The 19,790-nt window shown below is 39.7% G+C and overlaps 1 protein-coding gene and 1 pseudogene across 2 annotated transcripts in view; one reads left to right on the top strand and one right to left on the bottom strand.

Annotated features, from left to right (window-relative positions):
- Positions 1-19,790, top strand: part of LOC129779793 (uncharacterized) — a 375,110-nt gene that overhangs the window by 6,636 nt on the left and 348,684 nt on the right. For both annotated transcript variants that reach the window (XM_055787497.1, XM_055787495.1), the window contains exon 2: positions 15,068-15,215. In XM_055787497.1, coding sequence (XP_055643472.1) covers positions 15,068-15,215 — 148 coding nt within the window. The remainder of the gene's footprint in view (positions 1-15,067; positions 15,216-19,790) is intronic.
- LOC129780784 (U4 spliceosomal RNA) lies at positions 2,602-2,730 on the bottom strand (annotated as a pseudogene).

Here is a 19,790-nt window from a genome sequence, read left to right as displayed (position 1 = left end):
ACATCTCTTCTGGATGTTTGATTTCTTAAATTCCGTGCAATCGAAGATTTTATGTATATTCGAGCAAACCGGACACTTCATGCGTGGCATTTCTTGATGGACGTGTATCTGGCTTCTAACTGTAGAAGGTAGAGGAGAAGCCATATTCCTCATTATTTTGGCGTGAGGTTTCAGCCAGTTACTCATTTCTTCTAAAGATGGGGCATCACCAGTCATCATTCTATGGCGTGTCCATTCTATTTGCAGGTTGTAAGGTAGTCTCTTAACTAGGTCTTCTATTAACCTCGCATCTAGTAGGTAACCTCTTTGATTTATGATCGTCATGTTTGCCACCATATTTTCTAAAGCATCTGACATTTCGATTATTATTGATCTACTTTCTCTTTTAAGCTTCTGTAGATCGTGCAGTAGTTCCTCATATATGAATTTAGGGTTTCCGAAATTTTCCTCTAGTCTCTCTATTATACTCGGAACATTTTCCGAGTTTATAAATAGTTGCTGCACGCTTCTAGCTGCGCGTCCTTCAAGGGCAGCTTCAAGTCTGGAGAGATTTTCATGATTGGAAAACGCACATTCTCTCGTGCTGACTTCGTAGATCCTTTTGAATTTAGCCCAATCTTTGGGCGACCCGCTGAATTTTGGCAAGGGAGTCAAAGCTTGCCTCTTCATTAGAATCGTAAAATCTCCATGCTGTGGAGCTGGCATCATTGCACTCTGCTCCCAGCCAATTGATGGACCGGATCTCATTGGTAGTGGTGTTTGAATCGTTGCTCGGTCACGTTGTTGCCCGGAGATATTGATTAGGGGTTCAGTTGACTGCGCTTGCGCCGGAGAGCATGGTAATTCTGTTTGTCGCTGTGTTGCTATTGTCGTTGCGCCCACGACTAAAGCGTTGAGTGATGCCTGCATTGTTACTATTTCCTTTTTTAATGTGGTTATGTTGTTGCGTTCGCTAACATGCATCTCAGCTAGTTGTGTAACTAGATTCGTCAGCTCCTCTATCTGTTTTTGTTCCCTCGAATTAGTTGAGGGATGAGACGCTGCAGGTGCCTGTGCCTTTCCCTCACTTTCGTTTGTTTTGGTAGGGGAACAAAGCGAGCATACTAAATAGGTTTCCTCTTCAGTGGGTGTATGTCCTACACAGGAATGATGATAATTCCTTTTGCACTGTCTGCATTGGACCAGATTGTCTAGTTCAATTTTCTTGCCACATGCATCACAGCACGGGCGTGATGATCTCGTAAAGCTTGATATCATTATTCCTGAGTGAGGAGCCTGGTTGCCGTCACTCGATGTTTAAACTGTGTTATAATGCGCAAGTGGCGAGGCGCCTGGTTGCCTTCGCCTTGTCTTAACCAAGCGTGGCGCCTAGTTGCCTACGCTGATTTCAAACGTTGCACAATATTCGTCTTCCGGCCCTCGTGACCGGATTACAGTTGATGTTGACGAGGCGCCTGGTTGCCTTCGTCCAACTATGCCTGACTGGCGATCGGTCTGTTTATAAAGCTGGACTTGTTTCAACAAGATGCCGATTTCTACGGCCTAATTTGTCCGTCTTTCAGGACCTAATTTCTGTTTCTTGAAATGCGCAATTTGCCTCTTGGCTAAATGGTGATGTCCACAGACAACCTCACCTTGTTCGTCTTTACAAGACCGAACCTCTCCGTTCAACGACGGGCGCAAATCAATTTAACAGGATTCTCAACTCAACCGAGCGTGTTGTGAGTTCGTACAGTGTCTTTAGGAAAAGACTCCTCTCTGGAGCCACCAAATGTCGCTCCACAGCTAGGCTAGTTGGAACTAGTCCTCTCTGGAGCCACCAAATGTGGCTGCAGGGTATCGTGCTGATTACGCTGGAGGAAAGATCCTCTCTGGAGCCACCAAATGTGGCTGCAGTTCGAGATCGTGCTGATGACACGAAGGGAAAGCCCTTTACTGGACGCTATGTGGTAGGCCAGATCACGTAGAGCGCATAACGAGTATGCGCCTACTGGTGCGATCCGGTAGTACCGCGTCACTTGGGAGTTTGGCCGGGCGGAGCCAAGGGAAGGAAAAGGGAGAGGAAGGGTGGTTGGAATTTCGGATCTTTGGAGGAGGGGTGTTCAATACTTACCAGCGCTTGTTGCGCTGGGATCTGCCGGCGATGATGTCCAGGGTGCTCCCGATGGTGTCCAGGATGCTCGGGCGATGTCCAGGGTTGTGATACGTTTATGACAAAAAAGAGGGGTTCGGTACTTCGCCACGACGCTCCTACGTCCGTGGTATGGTTGAGAGTGTCCAGTTGAGAGTGCGTTTATTCTGTTCAAGTTTTCTCTTATATACAGACATTGCCTTCTTATCTACCCCAGAAGGGCGTAGCATAAGAGAGAGAAAATTACAATTATTTATTCTAAGCCAGACGGGCGAACGAGGGATGATTATTAACACGCTCGCAGGCGTGTTATCTTTTCCTCTCCGTTTTATTACTTATTGTCCTAGCTCGGAGATAGGCTCCGTTTATAGCACCCATAGTGCTCTCTTTTTTGGGATTTCTCCCGTCCTTCGGTATTTACGATCGGAGATAGGCTCTGATCGTAAACACATTACGTCGTTTTGCTTATTTTTGTTTTGTTCTCCTTCCCGGCGGGTTATCGCTGGCCGGAGGAGTTTTATGATATTTAGGTTTTCAGCTAGCAATAATCGCACTTCGGAAAAACCTCATTAGTTACGATAAAGCCACTGCGCAAGCTATTCTGTGTATTTAGGATAGAGCGCGATCTAAGCATCCGCTCTATCGTTCTCGCCATGAATCACGCTCTAAAGGCATGATCCGTGCGGCGACAATTGGTATGACAGCCCATGACAGGTTTCTAAAGAGAGGGGCGAGGAGTCTCGAACCGCCTTAGAAATGCCCCCTTTAGAGAGGGGGAGGGGGGGTGGTGGAGTGTCCAACCTCCATAGAATCATTTATTGAACCTTAAACCCTCCCCCAATTTGGTTGCATTTGCTTGATTAATTCTCGAGTAATGTAGAAATTTATGTTTCATTTGTATGGCAGACCCCCCCCCCTGAGAGAGGGGGGAGGAGTATCTAACCACCGTAAAAACATTTATTGCACCCTAAAACCTTCATATGCCAAATTTGGTTTCGTTTGCTTGATTAATTCTCGAGTAATGCAGAAATGTTTGTTCCATTTGTATGTCAGCGCCCCCCCCCCCCCTCCTCGCTAAGAGAGGGGGGAGGAGTATCTAGTCACCATAGAATCATTTCTGGCACGCTTAAACCTTCAGATGCCTAAGGGGCTGTCCACATACCACGTGGACAGAAAAAGCACGATTTTACATTTCCCCCTCCCCCTCCGTGGACAAGCGTGGACATTGACTATACCCTTCCCCTGTTGTCCACGTGGACATTCTTCCATATATTTTAATCGGAAAAAAAGAAATAATTGCATTGTGTCTATATTCGATTTTAAATTAGTCTTATTTTTTTGTGTTTTATAATGATAAAAAACAAGAAACAATTGAAGAAAAAAAAAGATGTCCTTTGTTTTGTTTTTTTTCGCATTGAAAACTTGTTTTAATAACAAATTTCTAGCGACCATTCTGTATTGAATATCCAGATTTCTCTCGGAGTGCTCGTGAGGCACAGTTACACTAGACAATTCTTGACTCAGGCAGCGCATCTTACTTTCGATGCAAGGTAAACTGCTTCACTTCCGGAGCCTGCAACATTGAAATCGTTTTATTCGGATCATAATCCTAAATCCTTTTTTGAAAAGAAAAAAATGCGAATAGGCTTTATTAGTAGTTGCGGTTGTTTTCTATTCTTTGATTGATAGCACCTCTTCCTACCAATATATCTTAGAGTTTGAAAAAATGTGAAATCGTTGGCTGCAGGAAAAGCTCGGTAATGGCAACTGTAATGAAATGGTGGGTTAAAGTTGCTTAAAACAGAAATTCATTCTTTTCCATCTCATTTGTTCTAATGCGTATGAAAATCTATTTAATCATTTATGTAATAATTCCACTATGATAACTGGTATTGTGCTCAAAATATTACTCCTTCAAATTCGCTTTTCGAGAACATTCGAGAAAACCAACGACAAATGCATATCTGCTTTTCTAAAGGTTAAAATGGAACGGCAGTAGAACTGCACAATCTAGCAAAAACTTTTTTTGTAATCGTAAAATCACAGCTGAATCAATAAACTATACAGGGAAACTTCGATATAACGTACCCTCGTTATAACGTACCCTCGATATAACGTCACTCGATATAACGTACACATTTCCAAAGAGTAAAAGAAAAAAAAAATTCAATATTTTTTTTTCTGATAGAACAATGAATTATTTGTATTGTGATGCTAAAACAAGTTTTGTACCTTCAATCAATCCCGAAATACAGCTGGTTTTGTGATTCCGGATTCTAAATGAATCATGCATTAATCAACAGTACGAAGGGAAACATCATGAGAAAAGCTGGCTTCGTCTTCTGATTGAAGTTATTCATTGACTAAAACAGCAACACAATAATGTATTATAGACTACGTTTGTGAGTACTATATTATGCTTCGATATAACGTACAATTCGATACAACGTACAATTTTGAAAGTTAAATGTCATTATATCGAAGTTTACCTGTAATCAAATGACGCATGAAATAACAATATTCAATCCACTTGTTTATCACTTCGGATATTATTTTAGAATGCATCGAAATTTTTGAAATAACTTTTTAGCTATTTAGTCAAAAATAACTTTTTAGCTTATGCATGCGACTCAGAATCGTTGAAAGCTATCAGTACTCTTCGTTTATTTGGTTCCGTCCTCACTTTACGATTGAACTGCACTATCAACTCGCATCAGACATTCTTCTTCCCACTCAGATATGCAACATGCAACAGTGTGGTTTCCCTGCTAGAATTTTAAAGTATACTTCCAAGAATAATAAATTGTATCTAAATAAATGCAGAGTATATCTATATTCCAAAATTTTGGATACTTTTCCATATCCACACTAGCCCAAAAATTACCCATACGCACTATCTTTGCAGAGCTTCCTTTTTTTGTACCGAGCTGTGTTTATATGTGTGTGAAATCAGCATTAGGCATGAATGTTATTGGCTCGTTGTGCTGAGTTTGCTAGCTCACCCGCAATTGTGGTTTTATGCCATTCAATTTTGGTTTTTGACTCTAGCCCTGAGAAGGGCCCTTGTGGAAAGAAACTCTACCCCATACTACTTCTTTATCTGCCTTGAGAACGACAATCCTCTCCCGTTCGATTTACTCTCCGAGAACGATGTTGCTTCGATGACTAGAGACGTCGGTTAATCGTTCGATTAATTCAAATAATCGAATATCTGCAATTTTAATCGAGTAATTTTGTATCGCTCGATTTTGTAAACCAACTTTGGGTTCCCTAGTCCTTTCTGAGTTCACTCAGAGGTAGGCCTTGAAAAGAAATCGTATTTTTTATTGCACCATCTATCACTTGAACACCAACATTTTCCCTTCGACCAATATTCCTAATGACATCTTAGTAACGGAAAACAGAATGAAAAGAAACAGAAACAGAGGTTTTAAACTTTGCAGTTCATTCGCCTCTAATCAGTAAAACCATCAATTTTGCGATAAACATGTGATTATTTAAATTTTTGCATCCATCTTGCCCGTTGTAATGTAAATAATAGGATGTAGCCAACTAAATGTACAAAAGCGATAATTTTTCAAAAGACAGCAAGTTGTAAGTGTGTTGTAACTTTCTGGGACTGCCTATAGCAATATTTTATCTACTGTTATAACAGGGTTATTATTAGGGATATGCTCAAAAACCGTTTCAGATCCTAACATACGCATTTAATATGAACAAGAACACAATGCAAATGTTGTCAAATAATCTCCTCTATTCCGCGCGACGAATGACGTGAGATGGCTCAAGTCACATTATATCTCACGCCAATCGAGACGCAGAATAAAGTGGAATATTCCTTCTGGTCTTTCGTACAACACAATCGATTGAAGGCGCATTCGTCTACAGTTTTCCGAGGTGATCGATTTGTTGTTTGAGATATACAATTATAAGATTTATTTTATGCACATTTTAAATATGTACAGATTCAGCGAGAGATTCTTTCGCAAATTACTTCACCGAGATGTTCAACACCATTTCAAAAGTTACGAACGAAAAACTACATGTTCCATCTTTTCACAAGCTGCCCAAGTGAAGTACTTTAATTCCAGGTCATGAATCGGTAGAATGAAGCACTTTTTTGGGCCATTATTTGGCCCGAGGGCCTATTTCTCTTCCGTCTTTTCATTGTTTTTTTTTGTGTCTTCCTATGGCTCTGTGCCATTAATCCTTCATTTCCTCCCGCTCTTTTTTCGTTCAATTTATCTCCCAACCAGCCGCAGCATCTCTCTTCCCGCAGTGTTGCGATTGTGCCTCATTCAATTTGAGTCCCGTTTTTCGCACAAACGCCTTTTGCCACTCTCCTTAAGCCAAGAGGCTTCCAGTATGCTAGCACTGGTTCGCCCCTGTTTTCGTATGGACCATCCAGCGATTCGCTGTAGTCGATATGGCGATTGGATGCCTAGCCATCGGCTGGAAGGACGCTTGACTGATTGTCCACACTTGGGCAAATGGAAAAATATGCAAATTTTTGTCCTGTTGTGGAAAGCATCGGCCCCGTTCGGGTCAATTGGAAATCCGCTCAAGCGAAACATTGCTCCCCGGTTTGTTATGTGTATCGTACCCACCGTTGTAAAAGCAAATACGTGTCGGTAGCGTAACGCATTTATTATGAAACCGAGGCGCAGCATATGGCGGCGATTAAATTTCAAACAGTGCGAACCTGTCGGTTGTGGGGGTTGAGTTACTGGATCGCAATGTAGGGGTTCGGGTTTGGGTGGCTTACAACGGCACTAATTTGGTGATTGATACAATTTTCCGGCTGTTGCGCATCTAGAGAGTCCTCACATTCACTGGTATGCATTGTTTATCTTTTCGATGAAAAATGCATATACAACGCATAGTGCTGTTTCTGCGTTCCGATTGATCGTGATCCTAGGTTTTTGTTAAGATTTATGAAGTAGTTTCTCATGGTATCTTGCTTTTTAACAATGTTGGATTTATTTTTTTCAACTCATTCGTAAAATGGAATAGACGGAGTGCTTCAACAAAAGATGCCTTGTATCTCGTGTAGAACCTATTTGTTGACACATTAAGGACCGCACGTTTTTGGATTCAACGCTTCATTTGTTCAGATTCCACGAATGAGATCGTTTCCTTCGATGTGGATGAGACAACGGCGAGTCATCGATAGGCCTTGTTAGATTCTTGGCAAACCAAGGATTTAACTCTCAAGTGTAGAAAACACGGGTTATTTCGAAATCCATCCGTAACAGACGGAACGCGAAACACGAGAAATCTCGTGAGCGGTCCGCAATGTGTTAATCAATAATGATCAATGTTAAACGCATACAACAATAGTTGATAAGTTCGAGGGTTCTATTCTCAGTGACCAGCAACGAAAATAAATTCATTTGAACCATTATCATATAATGAGACTTAAATGAACAATGTTTGTGAGCAGAGATACCAACCCTAATGATTTTTCAGGATTCCCCAGACTTTTTGGCACGTTCCCTGATATCCTGACAAACATTCATTTTTTCCTGATTTTTCTTAAATAATCATGATTTTCCTGATTTTTGCACATTTCACTTTATTTGGATGAAAATTATCTGTAATAAATGTTAATTTTTTTATGAAATTAATTACTTCATGTCTTTTAATGCTTAAAACACATAGTCTTTACTCTTACTCAACCATTTGTCTATACATTTTCTGCTATTTTAATAAAAACTCAACATTATGATACAAAATTATTATTCGATACAGTTTTTGTTTAATACTTAAATTTACCGTTAAATTTACTTGTTGCAATTTGCGAGAAAAACGTGTTCCTCTATTAAGAATACACACTCGATACGGAAAAGTGAATTTTCCTTCATAATTTTTATTCCAATAGTACATTTTTTCACCTGCCGTTTTAGCCGTCGATTGTTGCCGCTCATCGCGGTTTGGGAAGTTCTGTACCTTGTATGTATGTAGTCCAGCTCTCTTCTTTGCATTCTGGACGTAGCTCTGCGACATGCCGATCTTTTTAGCCAAATACCGGCTTGAGACATTGGGATTTGCTTTAATCATCCGCTTCACCTTTCCCTCCGTCTTTTTGTTCTCCGGTCCCGGTTTTCTTTCAGCTCCTTTGCCGTGGTCCAACGTCAACCGCTTCTGGAACCGCTTCAACACTCTGGGGACGGTTGAATGGTAAATGTTCAACATTTTTCCCAACTGCGACAGGTCAGGAAATTCCAGGTTTTTGGAAAGAATTTGTTCTCTCGACTCGCGTTGGTTCACCTCCATTTTCGATGAATCGAAAAACACGACTTCGAGTTTGACAGCATGTAGACAATACACATCAATGAGAAAGTGTGCAAAATCTGGTTGATTTTTACCCAATGGTAAAAAAGTTATGCTCTGTTGAATGTGTCGCAATAATTTCGTGTTCGCCCTTTATACGAAGGCAGACGTCGTTGATGAAGTGGACAAATATCAAAGGGCCCAGCACACTCCCTTGCGGTGCGCCAGACGGAATGTTGAATGTGCTGGATCGTGATGAGTTGAGCTGTGTTGTGAGGCTATGTGTTGCAATTTATGCACTGCGCAAGCGTGCGGTACCGTGTCGAAGGCTTTCGAAAAGTCGATATAAATAGAGTCTACTTGATTTTGGTATGAATTCGTGTCGATGATCTGAGATAAACGGCAGTGTTGCGTTTACCATGACGTTATGCATCAGAGATTCGAAAGCCTTTCCCAAGCAACTGAGGATCGAAATCCCACGATAGTTGACGACAATGTACAAACTGCCAGATTTGTGAACTGAAATCATAGAAGCGGTTTTCTCAAAACTCGGGAGGCATCTCTGTACAATTGAGCTGTTAAATAGCATCGTCAAAGGTACCGCCAACGATGCCGCGCAGTTTTTAACTAACAAAGGCGGCAGAGCATCCACCTCGGCTCCATTCGAAGCATCCAGTTTCACCAGTGCACCGAGTACTTCTTCGTTGGAAAAGCTGAAGATCGGAAGGTGGAACGTTATTGAAACATCCCGGCCGCGGTACAGGTGAAGTAGAACAAAACACACTTTGGAAGAAGTCAGCTGTACTGGCTGTGGAATCATTGTAAACAACATTGATTGGCACGAGGTTGGTAGCTCTTTGTCTTTTAACGTACCTCCAGAACATCGATGGGTTTTGTTTCAAGTTAGATTCCAGTCTGTATATACATTGTTGTCTGTATGTATATTGTTGATAACTGGAAGTTTGTAATTCGTTGTAACATTTGAGCGAATAATTTTGTTAAATCTGTCGTAGAACAGAAGAATATTTGTGTCAACAGATTGCTTGTTAAAAAAATGCTGCCGATGGACGAAAACGCGGCGTTCAGCGAATCAAAATTGCATCGCCTGAAGTCCATGTCGTTCCCATTCGAAGCAGAAAAAATTTGGTGGCAAGTGACCGTATTTTGTAAATCCACGAGCAGGTTGAACGGAGGGTGATGTGCGTCAATGGGCAGCAGTGGTAGTGGTGGCTGAAATACCAGTGATATCCGGAGAACTCGTGAAAGCTAAATCCAGAAGCCTGTTGTTCGAATTGACATGCGAATTCACTTGAACCAAGCCATACGACGAAATTATATCAGCTAGATTTGTCTCTTGTTCACTGGACGCGTTTGAGCGTAAGTATCCGTTGAGGTCCTCCTAGACACATTATTGTAGATGAGGAAGATTATAATCCCCAATAAGCACAATAACGTCGTTGGGTGATGAACGATCCAATAAATATTGAGCAGTCACGGCGTGAGCTGAATAAAGGCCAACATCTGAGCCCGGAGGAATAAAGAACTGCCGTTCCGTTGCTGACGCTGATTGTTTTCATGGTGCGTGGACAATCGAACCCGTCGGCGTGGCAGTTGGACATAACGCTAGGACCGGTAGTTGAGTTTTCGAATGTATGATCAGGACGACTGCTGAACGATGACCGGAAGAGCCGGAAGACCGGGATTAGGGGTTACCATGTTGCTAGGTTTGTTGCGTCCTGGAGTTGAAACACGTTTCGTAGTGTAGCTCGAGGGTTGACGATTAAACGGAATAGTACTGAAACCAAACAACGAATCAGGGGTTATACTGATCGGTGAATTGACGTACTTGCCTGATGAGACAAGCTGGACAATCCCATCACCATGTTCGAACACAGGGGCGGGACGACTGCGGCAGGAACCGACGAAATATGGCTCGACTGTGCTGAGAGGATAAGGGCTGTCCATAGAGCCTGTTTGTGCGCGTCCCGGGTTGACCACATTGATAGGTTTACGTGCTGATTGATCGTTCTTTGCAAGTTCAATGTTGAGTTTTGACGAGATGAAGTAGGACCGTTTTTTTGGTCGTGATCGAAAACACGAATGGTAACTCCTTCTGGCCAGTACCAACCATCGCCGACCACGTTGGATATAGCTTTTTTTTATTAATTCGTTTATTTTTACAGGTCCAATTACAAAAGTTTAAAGGAGCCGAATTCTTAAATATATTTTTAAAAACTATATATATAAACAATTTTCTTAAATCTATGGTTAGTAATGTGAGAAATCGATTACTTGCGGTGGACTCGAGATTAGAAGGGTGACATATTTTCTCAGGAAATGGATAAGGATAAGGAAATTATTACAAGATTGATAATTACACACACAAAACCTATATTTGGGGGATATAGTTTTATTAACGGTCACTTTGAATGATACAAACGATAGATCATCGAAACATTTTCCACGAGGAACCAGCTTGACCACTTTAACCAGCGTTGAGTCCACGTTTGTGATGTCATGAATGTGTTGTTTGATGTCACTTTCTTTCTGGTCTGGGGTGGATGGAGTCACGTAGAAGTCTATCATATCGTCAGTAGTCTGCCTAACTTTGGCAACGCTCAAAGTCCCAGTACTGTGCCGAAAAAAATTGTCACTGTTTCGATTGCCGTTGTTGGGTAAGGTATGACCGGAGATAACTGAAATAGACCGGTTACTATTTCCTCCGTTCTGAGCGTGAGGTGGAGGTTCGTTGCCGGATAATTCGTAGGGCTTTTCGATTGGTGCTGCCGGTGTGTAAGTTTACCAGAAGCACATTTACCCGAATGAAACAAATAAATTAGTGTAGACACAATAAACATGCTTTGTTCCTTTCCGTATTGCTCTTTAAGGGGTAGCACACTATCGACACCATAAAAAGTATTTGATTTGCGCGGTTTTTTTCCAATGAGAAAATAAATTACTATGATTAATCTGATATCACAGTTTTATTAAGTATATTGGACTGTCTCTTGAATAGACGCAACCGGATTGTTGAACCCTCGCATCCAAAACCATGTAGACTGATGGGAGTGCTACAAGTTTTTCTAGTGGACCAATTTCAACTTCTATTTTTTTACGTTATCCTGGATATACTTCTTGTCATCGTACGCAGGATTTTTTCGAAATGGCGACAATCTTTCTGAAAAAAACCCGTTTTTTCTTAAAAAGTCGAAACAAAAATATTCACCAAAATTTTATTTGTCAAAATATCAAAAAAAATCCTACGTATGAAGACAGGAAATTTTGTGGAGAGTAAAGACATCCCAGATAACTTTTTAAGCCACAAATTTTATTTTTTATTTTTTCAAGTTTCCATAGTTTCCATAGTTTCCAAGGCCAAGAGATCATTTAGAAAAGAACACGGAATTTGCAATATTCTTTCGAAAATTAGGCAGGTAATTTTAACATGAAAAATATAAAGCATAAATGTCTTAGAAAGGTGAAAGTGAAAGGTGAAAGGTTGTAAGAATAACAAAAAATGGTACTTTGCGCATTTTTCTTATGAATTTATTGTTTCGTAAAGAAATTCATTTTGAGGTCAAAGTAATGAGGACGAAGTCCCCATCTAACTAGGATAAAAAACCGAGGTGACGCAATCCGAGTAGGCCGCCGTTCCGCCGTCGGAAGTGGCGGCCTCTCAAAAGCAAATCTGTGTTCCACCGATTGCCCGGTTAGTTTGAAACACAGGAGACGATCCTTCAGTAAGTTTATCGGTCGGTGTATTACATTTAATCTTTGCTTTGAAATATATTATTTATATTTCACTGAAAAATTTCCGGTCGGGTAGTGTTCAACTGGTTTTCATTTATTATTAAGATTAATACCAAAATACTATATTAATCTTAATAGATTAGATAGATAGATTAATACTTTTTTAAATATTCCTTTCTTTCTCTTTCGGAATCATTTACCATTCGGGTAAACTTACTGTCCAGATAAAAGGTATTCGAATGACCATGTTTCTCGTGAATGCTTTGGTATCTCACTGTGTTATAATACTTTTATCTCCTTCCAACGCATTATCGGTCTATTTTTGTTTTTTATAACATATTCTAATATCTCATTCTATGGCCAGAATTTCATCCGCTTTTACATGAAAAAAGCCTTCTTTTATTTGGCAGTGCGTTTAGGATCATTGTGCTGTTGGAAAATGAAGCTTGTTATTATGCCGTTGATTTGAATCAAGTTTCCTACTCCGGTCTAGGCAAAGCAGCCCCAACCCTTGATGTTCGACCACCGTGCTTTACCGTAGGCTATAGATGACGATCTTGTAGCGCTTCACCTGATTTTCTTCAAACTCTCACTCGTCGTCATGATTGAAGTTCTTAAACTTCGATTTGTCAGTTCACAAAACACGTTTCCAGAAATCTACCGGCTTGTTGAGATATTTCTCTAGCCGTGCTTTTTGACGAAGGACTACGTCTAACCTTTCAATATGAAGCCCATTTCAATATTTCGGTGTGAAAAAGTGTTCCACATTCTATCATCGGACGCCAAGCAGGAAAGACGCTGTCTTGAAATCGATTTTCAGCATAAGAGATATCGCTGCATTTGCCGGGGATGTATGTGGTGCGATACCGCAAGAGTGAGAGACAGAAGTTTCAATGGGATGTGGAGCAGGAGAGCCTATCGAAGTGTGTTAAAAGTGGTGGAAGCGTCGCGCCGGGTAAATGAGTAGCTAATAGCGCTCGATTTGATGGAATGCTGGATTGTTGAAACGGTTTTATTTAGTTGTGACATATTTGTATGTTTGTATGTAGCATGTTTGTATATGGCGCTGTATCACATTAATAGAAATTTGACCTCTTTCCTGTTGACTGTTTGATCTGAAATTCGGAACACACCTTTATCTCTGCATCCATTGTAAAACTGCGTATTTCATGATCTTGAAAATCCAAGATGGCGACCGCTTCAAAATGGCGGATTACACATTTTCTCAAAGCCCCATCAATATGGGTATCAAATGAAAGGGATTGACTAATAGAACACAGTTATTTATGAAAAATGCAAATCCAAAATGGCCGCCACCACAAAATAGCGGATTACATATTTTCTCTAAACCCCATATCAAATGAAGGACTTGACTTGTAGAACACAGTTATTCATGAGGAGTGCAAAGCCCAATTATATCACGATACTAGATGGTAAATTCCTATTACGATATGCTTGCTATCAAATGTGTGTTCGTTGCCGTCTGAACAATAACCCCTACAACATTTGCGCGACAAATTTTGATTTTCTTGTATTTGAACCTAAACGTTTGTGTGTTTGCTGAGTGTTGAGGTTTCATTTTATCCTTTGATTTTTTTCTGTAATTTTGTACATGAAAAGTTGATCATTCAGGGATCTGTGCTCCATGATATTCGAATAATGTACACCCCTTGGTGTAGTCCTACGTCTCTCCGGTTATGTCCTCGACATTACCCACCCGTCTTTTTTGTTTTTGGGACCGATGTATGGCAGTTTACGAGTAAACTTGCTCTGCAAATAATGTTCCCTGATCCTGCGGCTCATTGTACTGTCGAATATTGGAAGCTGAAGGTTTTCCTTGATAGATCGAATGGCTGTCGATGGATCTTTCTTGAATTCTTCGATGAACATTGAATCGACGGTATGTTTTACGCACACCTCCTCTACGCGTTCTGTCAGCCACAGATCCGAGTTTATGGTACCAAATTTCCTGTACAGCACCACGTCTGATACTTTATTTTGCAACAACTTTCAGTTGTGATAGATTGTCCTTACAGTCTTTTACCACCATATTTCGGATGGGAATTGTAATTTGTTCACCAGCCTCAAGTTATAATACTCTTTTCAACGATTGAAGCATAAGCTTGAATCGATATAAGACAACACCAATAACAAGGGGTGCGTCAATGTTTTGTTACAAGATATTGCTAAATTTTCCAGTTCATTTCCATGTCACACCTGTTTTAAGCAAAAATTACCAAATTTGCATAGAACTTGAAAAATTGCGAATCAAATGAAAAAGTTAATGAATTCGGGTGGATTTTTTCGTAGCGGATCTCTATATATGTTGTAATTTTAATCATACTGACGTCATGCTGGTCCAATTTACAGATTATTTGTTTATAATGTTGTAACATTCAAAAAGAAAACAACTGTTTTCTTTTTCCATTTCCACACACCCTTCAACTTCTGTATTCATACCGTGAATCACATTTAATCTGACATGTCATGTGAACATGACAAAGACTCTCTATATAAAACAGTTACTGAAACTAGCTACACACGGATGAAGCTGTCCTATCGTACGAGTTCAAACTCATAAATCAACATGCCAACTGAAATATAACAAAAAGTGGGCCAACAAGAAAACCCATTTAGCGAATTCTAGTGTCTGTTTCCATGCAATGCGTTCGAAACTGCCAGAGTTGAAACACGGACGCCCCTAGTGAAAGACAGAACTTTTACTATCGATCGCATCGCCTGAGTTTTAATCCCTTCTCCGCTGCCCTTATCAATTGCTTGTGCTAAAGTCGATTTTAATACTCTATTATCTGGCCTTTCTTTACATGCGTCGCCGCCACCGCTCATTGGTATGCTGGATAAAACATACTTTACTGATTCTGTGTCCGCCGTGCCACCGTGGATGCTGTACAGAAGTGATAGAGGAGTGGGGCTGCTACGACACCGAAATTCGACTAACGTGTGGAAACCTTGAGTCGAGGATAGCGATACTCGAGGCTAAATTCACACCTCGCTGTGCAGCGGAACGAGCCGAGGACTGTGTGCACCTCGATGAGCACAGGTGAGTACTTGAGCTGAGTGGAGGAAGCTTCTCCCGAAGATCGCTCTCCAGTGTGGATCCTTAAATTATTCAGAGACGAAATGTTGGGGTGGTTTAATGTTGGCAATATGTTGATGTTATTAAAAATTTGAGAATCAAATATCTGTCTCACAACTGTTGATATGACAAAATTGTACATATTGAATACTGTAACCCAGCGTGGCCGTGTAGGAACCCTATTCATTCCCATCCTTCATCTTTCCTTCTAGCAAACTAGCGCATCTCTACATTTTCGTCCTTGTTATGAAGTAGCGGAAGCTCTGATATATTTATACCCGCCCGGTGGTCCATTTTTCATAGAGCGGGAGACAGGTAGAGTGAGTATATTTATCGACCACTTCACGGGTTTTCTTTCCGACGACGAGAAATGCTTGTGCCAAACCAAAGTGTTCATTATAAATCTGGGCTAAGGCTACGATGAAAGGATTGTCGAATCGTACTTATGTTGTCGCCTCTTCTCGTTCCCGCTGGGGGACGATTAACAATGCATGCCAGTGACCTTGCGCTAGGCCATGTTCTGAAGTTATCAGTCTCCGTAATGGTGATGAATCCTTGATGTATGCTCTCGGTATGCTGAATTGTTGATTCATTTGGTTTCTTGTGCAACCGGTGAAAAAAATAGCATTTCTGACTTTCATTGACTAAATTTTCCAGTTCGGTCAAATGTTCATTTGATAGCGAGAAAAGCTATCGAAAGATGAAAAACTTTCCTGCTCAGTGAATCTATAATTGTTTTGTTTAACATCACAACAGAATGGAGGATAAATACAAATAATATGAACCAATTGCAGTGTAATTATTATCCAATCTGCATGCTAATGTTAGATTTGGGAGGTTAATGGATGATGAATATTCGGCATGTAGGGTGGCATTTCAATATGTTCTAGACAGAATAGACAGATTCTTTTTTCATTATGGTATTTGAAAAAAAATCATTTCAAATTTCGACTTATTCTGGAGAAAGAACTTTCAACAATCAGTATACTAAAAATGTGTCTAACTTCTAGAAGATTATCGTCATCCATAGATCTTACATAATAACGCATGTTATAAGAGTTTTAAGTAAATGTGTTGATGCATTTTTTCTCTATCATAGTGACATTCTACACATTTGGCTGGTTCGTCACTTTTACTTCCATTTTTGGAAGAATGTCGGGAGTAAGAATTGAACTCGCGACCTGTGCGTGAGAGGTATGGATGTTACCACTACGACATATTGCCTCCAACTTTTGATGCATTCTTTAGTATTACATGTAACATTTATTAAACACTTATTTAGTAAGACAGAATCGAACAGTGTCGTTTGAGACTTGAATATACTCATTTCTTCTGACCAGTTCGAATAACACAGCGATACTCGATCTTTATTTCCATATGGGCTACAAACACGTTTCAGTAACGGTATCGCGGGCATTAAAAAAGGCTGTGGTCAAGAAACGACCGCATTGTTCAAATAGGACTTCGAAATTACAACCGTCGGGAAACAAACATTATAGAAAGGCAAGAATGAAACTCTTTACTACAAACATTTGGTAGCACTGCATTTGAGAACGATGAATGAATACTTTCACTGAGTGAGGACCGTAAACATTTCGTGAAGCAATAAAACGCCAAATGAGCAGCTTAACTCATGTACTTTTAATTGCTCGCTATCAAGAGCGACACTGAACTCACTGAATTATCAAGTAGTTTTCAAATATCACTCTCAAAAACAACGCTCCAAAGAACAGTCAGAATGGCAACAATTCGAGCCAAATCGGGTCGATAACAAACGCTTTCAGCTCTCACCGCTGAAAAATACCTTGAAATGTGCTGCACTTTGAGCAAATTTCATATTTATCACGGAAAGAATGCTCGAATCCACGAAATTGATTGATCGGTAAATGTCACCCATATTTCATTCACGATTTATCAGTCGTCTTGCTAGCGATCAGATGGCAGCAGCAGCAGCGAGGCTGGTCGCTGTAAATGGGTAATTCATGATTCATTCTTGTAGAATAACGAAATCTTAAGATTTTAACATTTTATTGAACAACGTGTGGCAGCTCGATATATTTTCAATAACTGATATAGGAGCCGATCTGGCGTGGAGGTAACATCCATACTTCTCACGCTCAAGATCACGAGTTCAATTCTCACTCCCGACATTCTTCCAAAATGGAAGGTAAAAGTGACGAACCAGCCAGAAGCGTTGAAAGTCACTATAATACAGAAAAAAAATAACTGATAGTAAGCAATCCAAGTTTAGTAAGAGTATGTTTAACCAATGAATAATTTGAGGCTTGAGTACCATTTTTATCTAAGCGACAAATATTTTGAATGGTACATATTTCGGTGTGGTTTTTCGAAAAATACAGATAAAAAAAAATTTTCCAGTACAAGTCGGACTCGACTATATATAGTCTCGATGACATACAGACTCGATTATATGTGATTCGATTATATACAATTTTGAACTCGATTATATACAGTTTAAAAAAAGGTTTTTTTTTTGCTTTTTAAATATGACTTTTTTAAAGAAAACATGTAACCTTTCAATGTTAAGGTGAAATTTAAGTGGCTGTACAGTTATGTACAGTTATGTACAGTGGGGTAAAAATCGTGATTTTTGTAAATTTGGTTTGAATTTTTACCAGGAATTGTTTATATCTATATTGCAGCGAAATCAAAATATATAAAAAATGGGTGTCAAAGAACAATTTGCAGAGTGGTTAGAGAACTTTAATATAATTGATAGAAATAACCATGTTTAATATAATGTTGTAGAAGAAAATAACACATTAAGAATTTCTAAATTTGAACTTTTTCACTACCAAAATGTTATTTAAATCCACTAATTTAGATGTTCCACAACTATATCCTGTACTAAATTTTCTTATCTTTCTAATGGAAGCAACAGAATCGTCTTCTGTAACATACTTTTCAATTTAGCGGCAGTTTGAGGCAACAGAGTCCAAAACAAACAAAAAGTTCTATAACTCTGTCATTGTTGAAAATCGAACAGAAGGAAAAGTCGGAAGGAAGTCGATGTAGAAGGATTTTTTTCAACAAATCTGATCCTCTATCACCTCCCGAATGAATTCGTTTTTCTTTGCATGAGAAAGGCATGCTATGACTTTAAGGGGATGAATCAAAAATTATATTCTTCTTTCATTTTCAAAAAACCAAAAATATATGCATAAAAGACGATTAAAATCTACCTCTCATTCTTCCTTTGTATCGGAAAAAAACGGTTGTGTCAGACACCAGCATTAGAGCGAGACTATGATTGGTTTTAATTATAGATACCTTTAAATTTCTCAGTACATTCACCTTTAGCCGTGAAGAGGCCAATTTAGAAATCTAAACTAAACTCTCGGCCTTGAGGAAGGTCCTTTGGAAAACCACGCAACCTTCTGGTGGCTAGCTGGATGACTAATAAATCTTGAATGCTGTGAAATCACGAATAGTTTGTTTATCGTCAATAAATTGAAAAACGGGCAGAGCTTAAATTACAATATTTTCTTTATGCACATTGTCCGTAGGACAAACGCTGCTTTTGCTACTTGTATTTCATACCATGTTCTCTGATTTGGCACCATTACTGAAAAATATAGTCCTACGTCAAAAAATAAGTAGTGATTTCTAAGGTTTTCATTATTGTTGTACATACAAATTAGTTTAAAATAATATAATACCATATGGGCTAACCAAAAATGCCTGCAGGTTGAGTTAGCAGAACCAATTTCTTGATATATTCCCCATGTCACCGAACCCTATAATCTTAAACTTGTCTACAGTAGTATACTACACATAGGTTTCACACTGGGTTCGAGTCCGAGGAACTGACCATCTCGGCAAATCTATTTAAGAAGTATAGGGGGTGGTGTCCAGAACGGATTTTTTTACGTAGGACTACCGAATTATTTGACTCAAAACGTTCGTTTGCCAATTTTATAATATATCGAAATTTTCGTATTAACTCTTGAGTATAAAGCTTTGAAGGGCCTGACAAGCCATCCCACTTGTGTGGTATAGCCAAAGTTCAGGATGGTTCATTCATATTTCCTTCTTGCGCTCGCGTGAACGATACACAAGCTTGTCATATGTCGAATTTTTTTTCGTATTAATCGATGTGCACTGCACTGCATATGCATCGCAAACATTTTTCTTCTTCTAGAATATCAAAATCAGCAACTATCGCGGCAGTTGTTTTCTCAGCTCTCACGCTGTGGGGATTAAATATGATGTTCCCCTATCACCATTATCAACCCATTTTCAAATGAAGATGGGTACCAGTAATTCAATAATACATAAACACTATCTGTCTGACGGTGTGAAAAACTCGCTGAACTTTTTTCATTTTGCTACCTCGGATTTGAGATCTAAAATTTAAAGGAAGATCAAAATTGAGTCTTTCGGTCACAATACACAATCGATCATTCGAAGCGATTTTGCTATCAGATTTCGCATCTGGAAAAACATCTTTTTCGTCTTTTTTTCCCCTGCTCTGGATTTGCATTTCGAGCGAGCGATTTATGTGCAAATTGGGCTTCG

This window comes from Toxorhynchites rutilus, chromosome 3, assembly GCF_029784135.1.
Source record: "Toxorhynchites rutilus septentrionalis strain SRP chromosome 3, ASM2978413v1, whole genome shotgun sequence".
NCBI lineage: Eukaryota > Metazoa > Arthropoda > Insecta > Diptera > Culicidae > Toxorhynchites > Toxorhynchites rutilus.
This window is presented reverse-complemented; position numbering and strand designations above follow the sequence as displayed.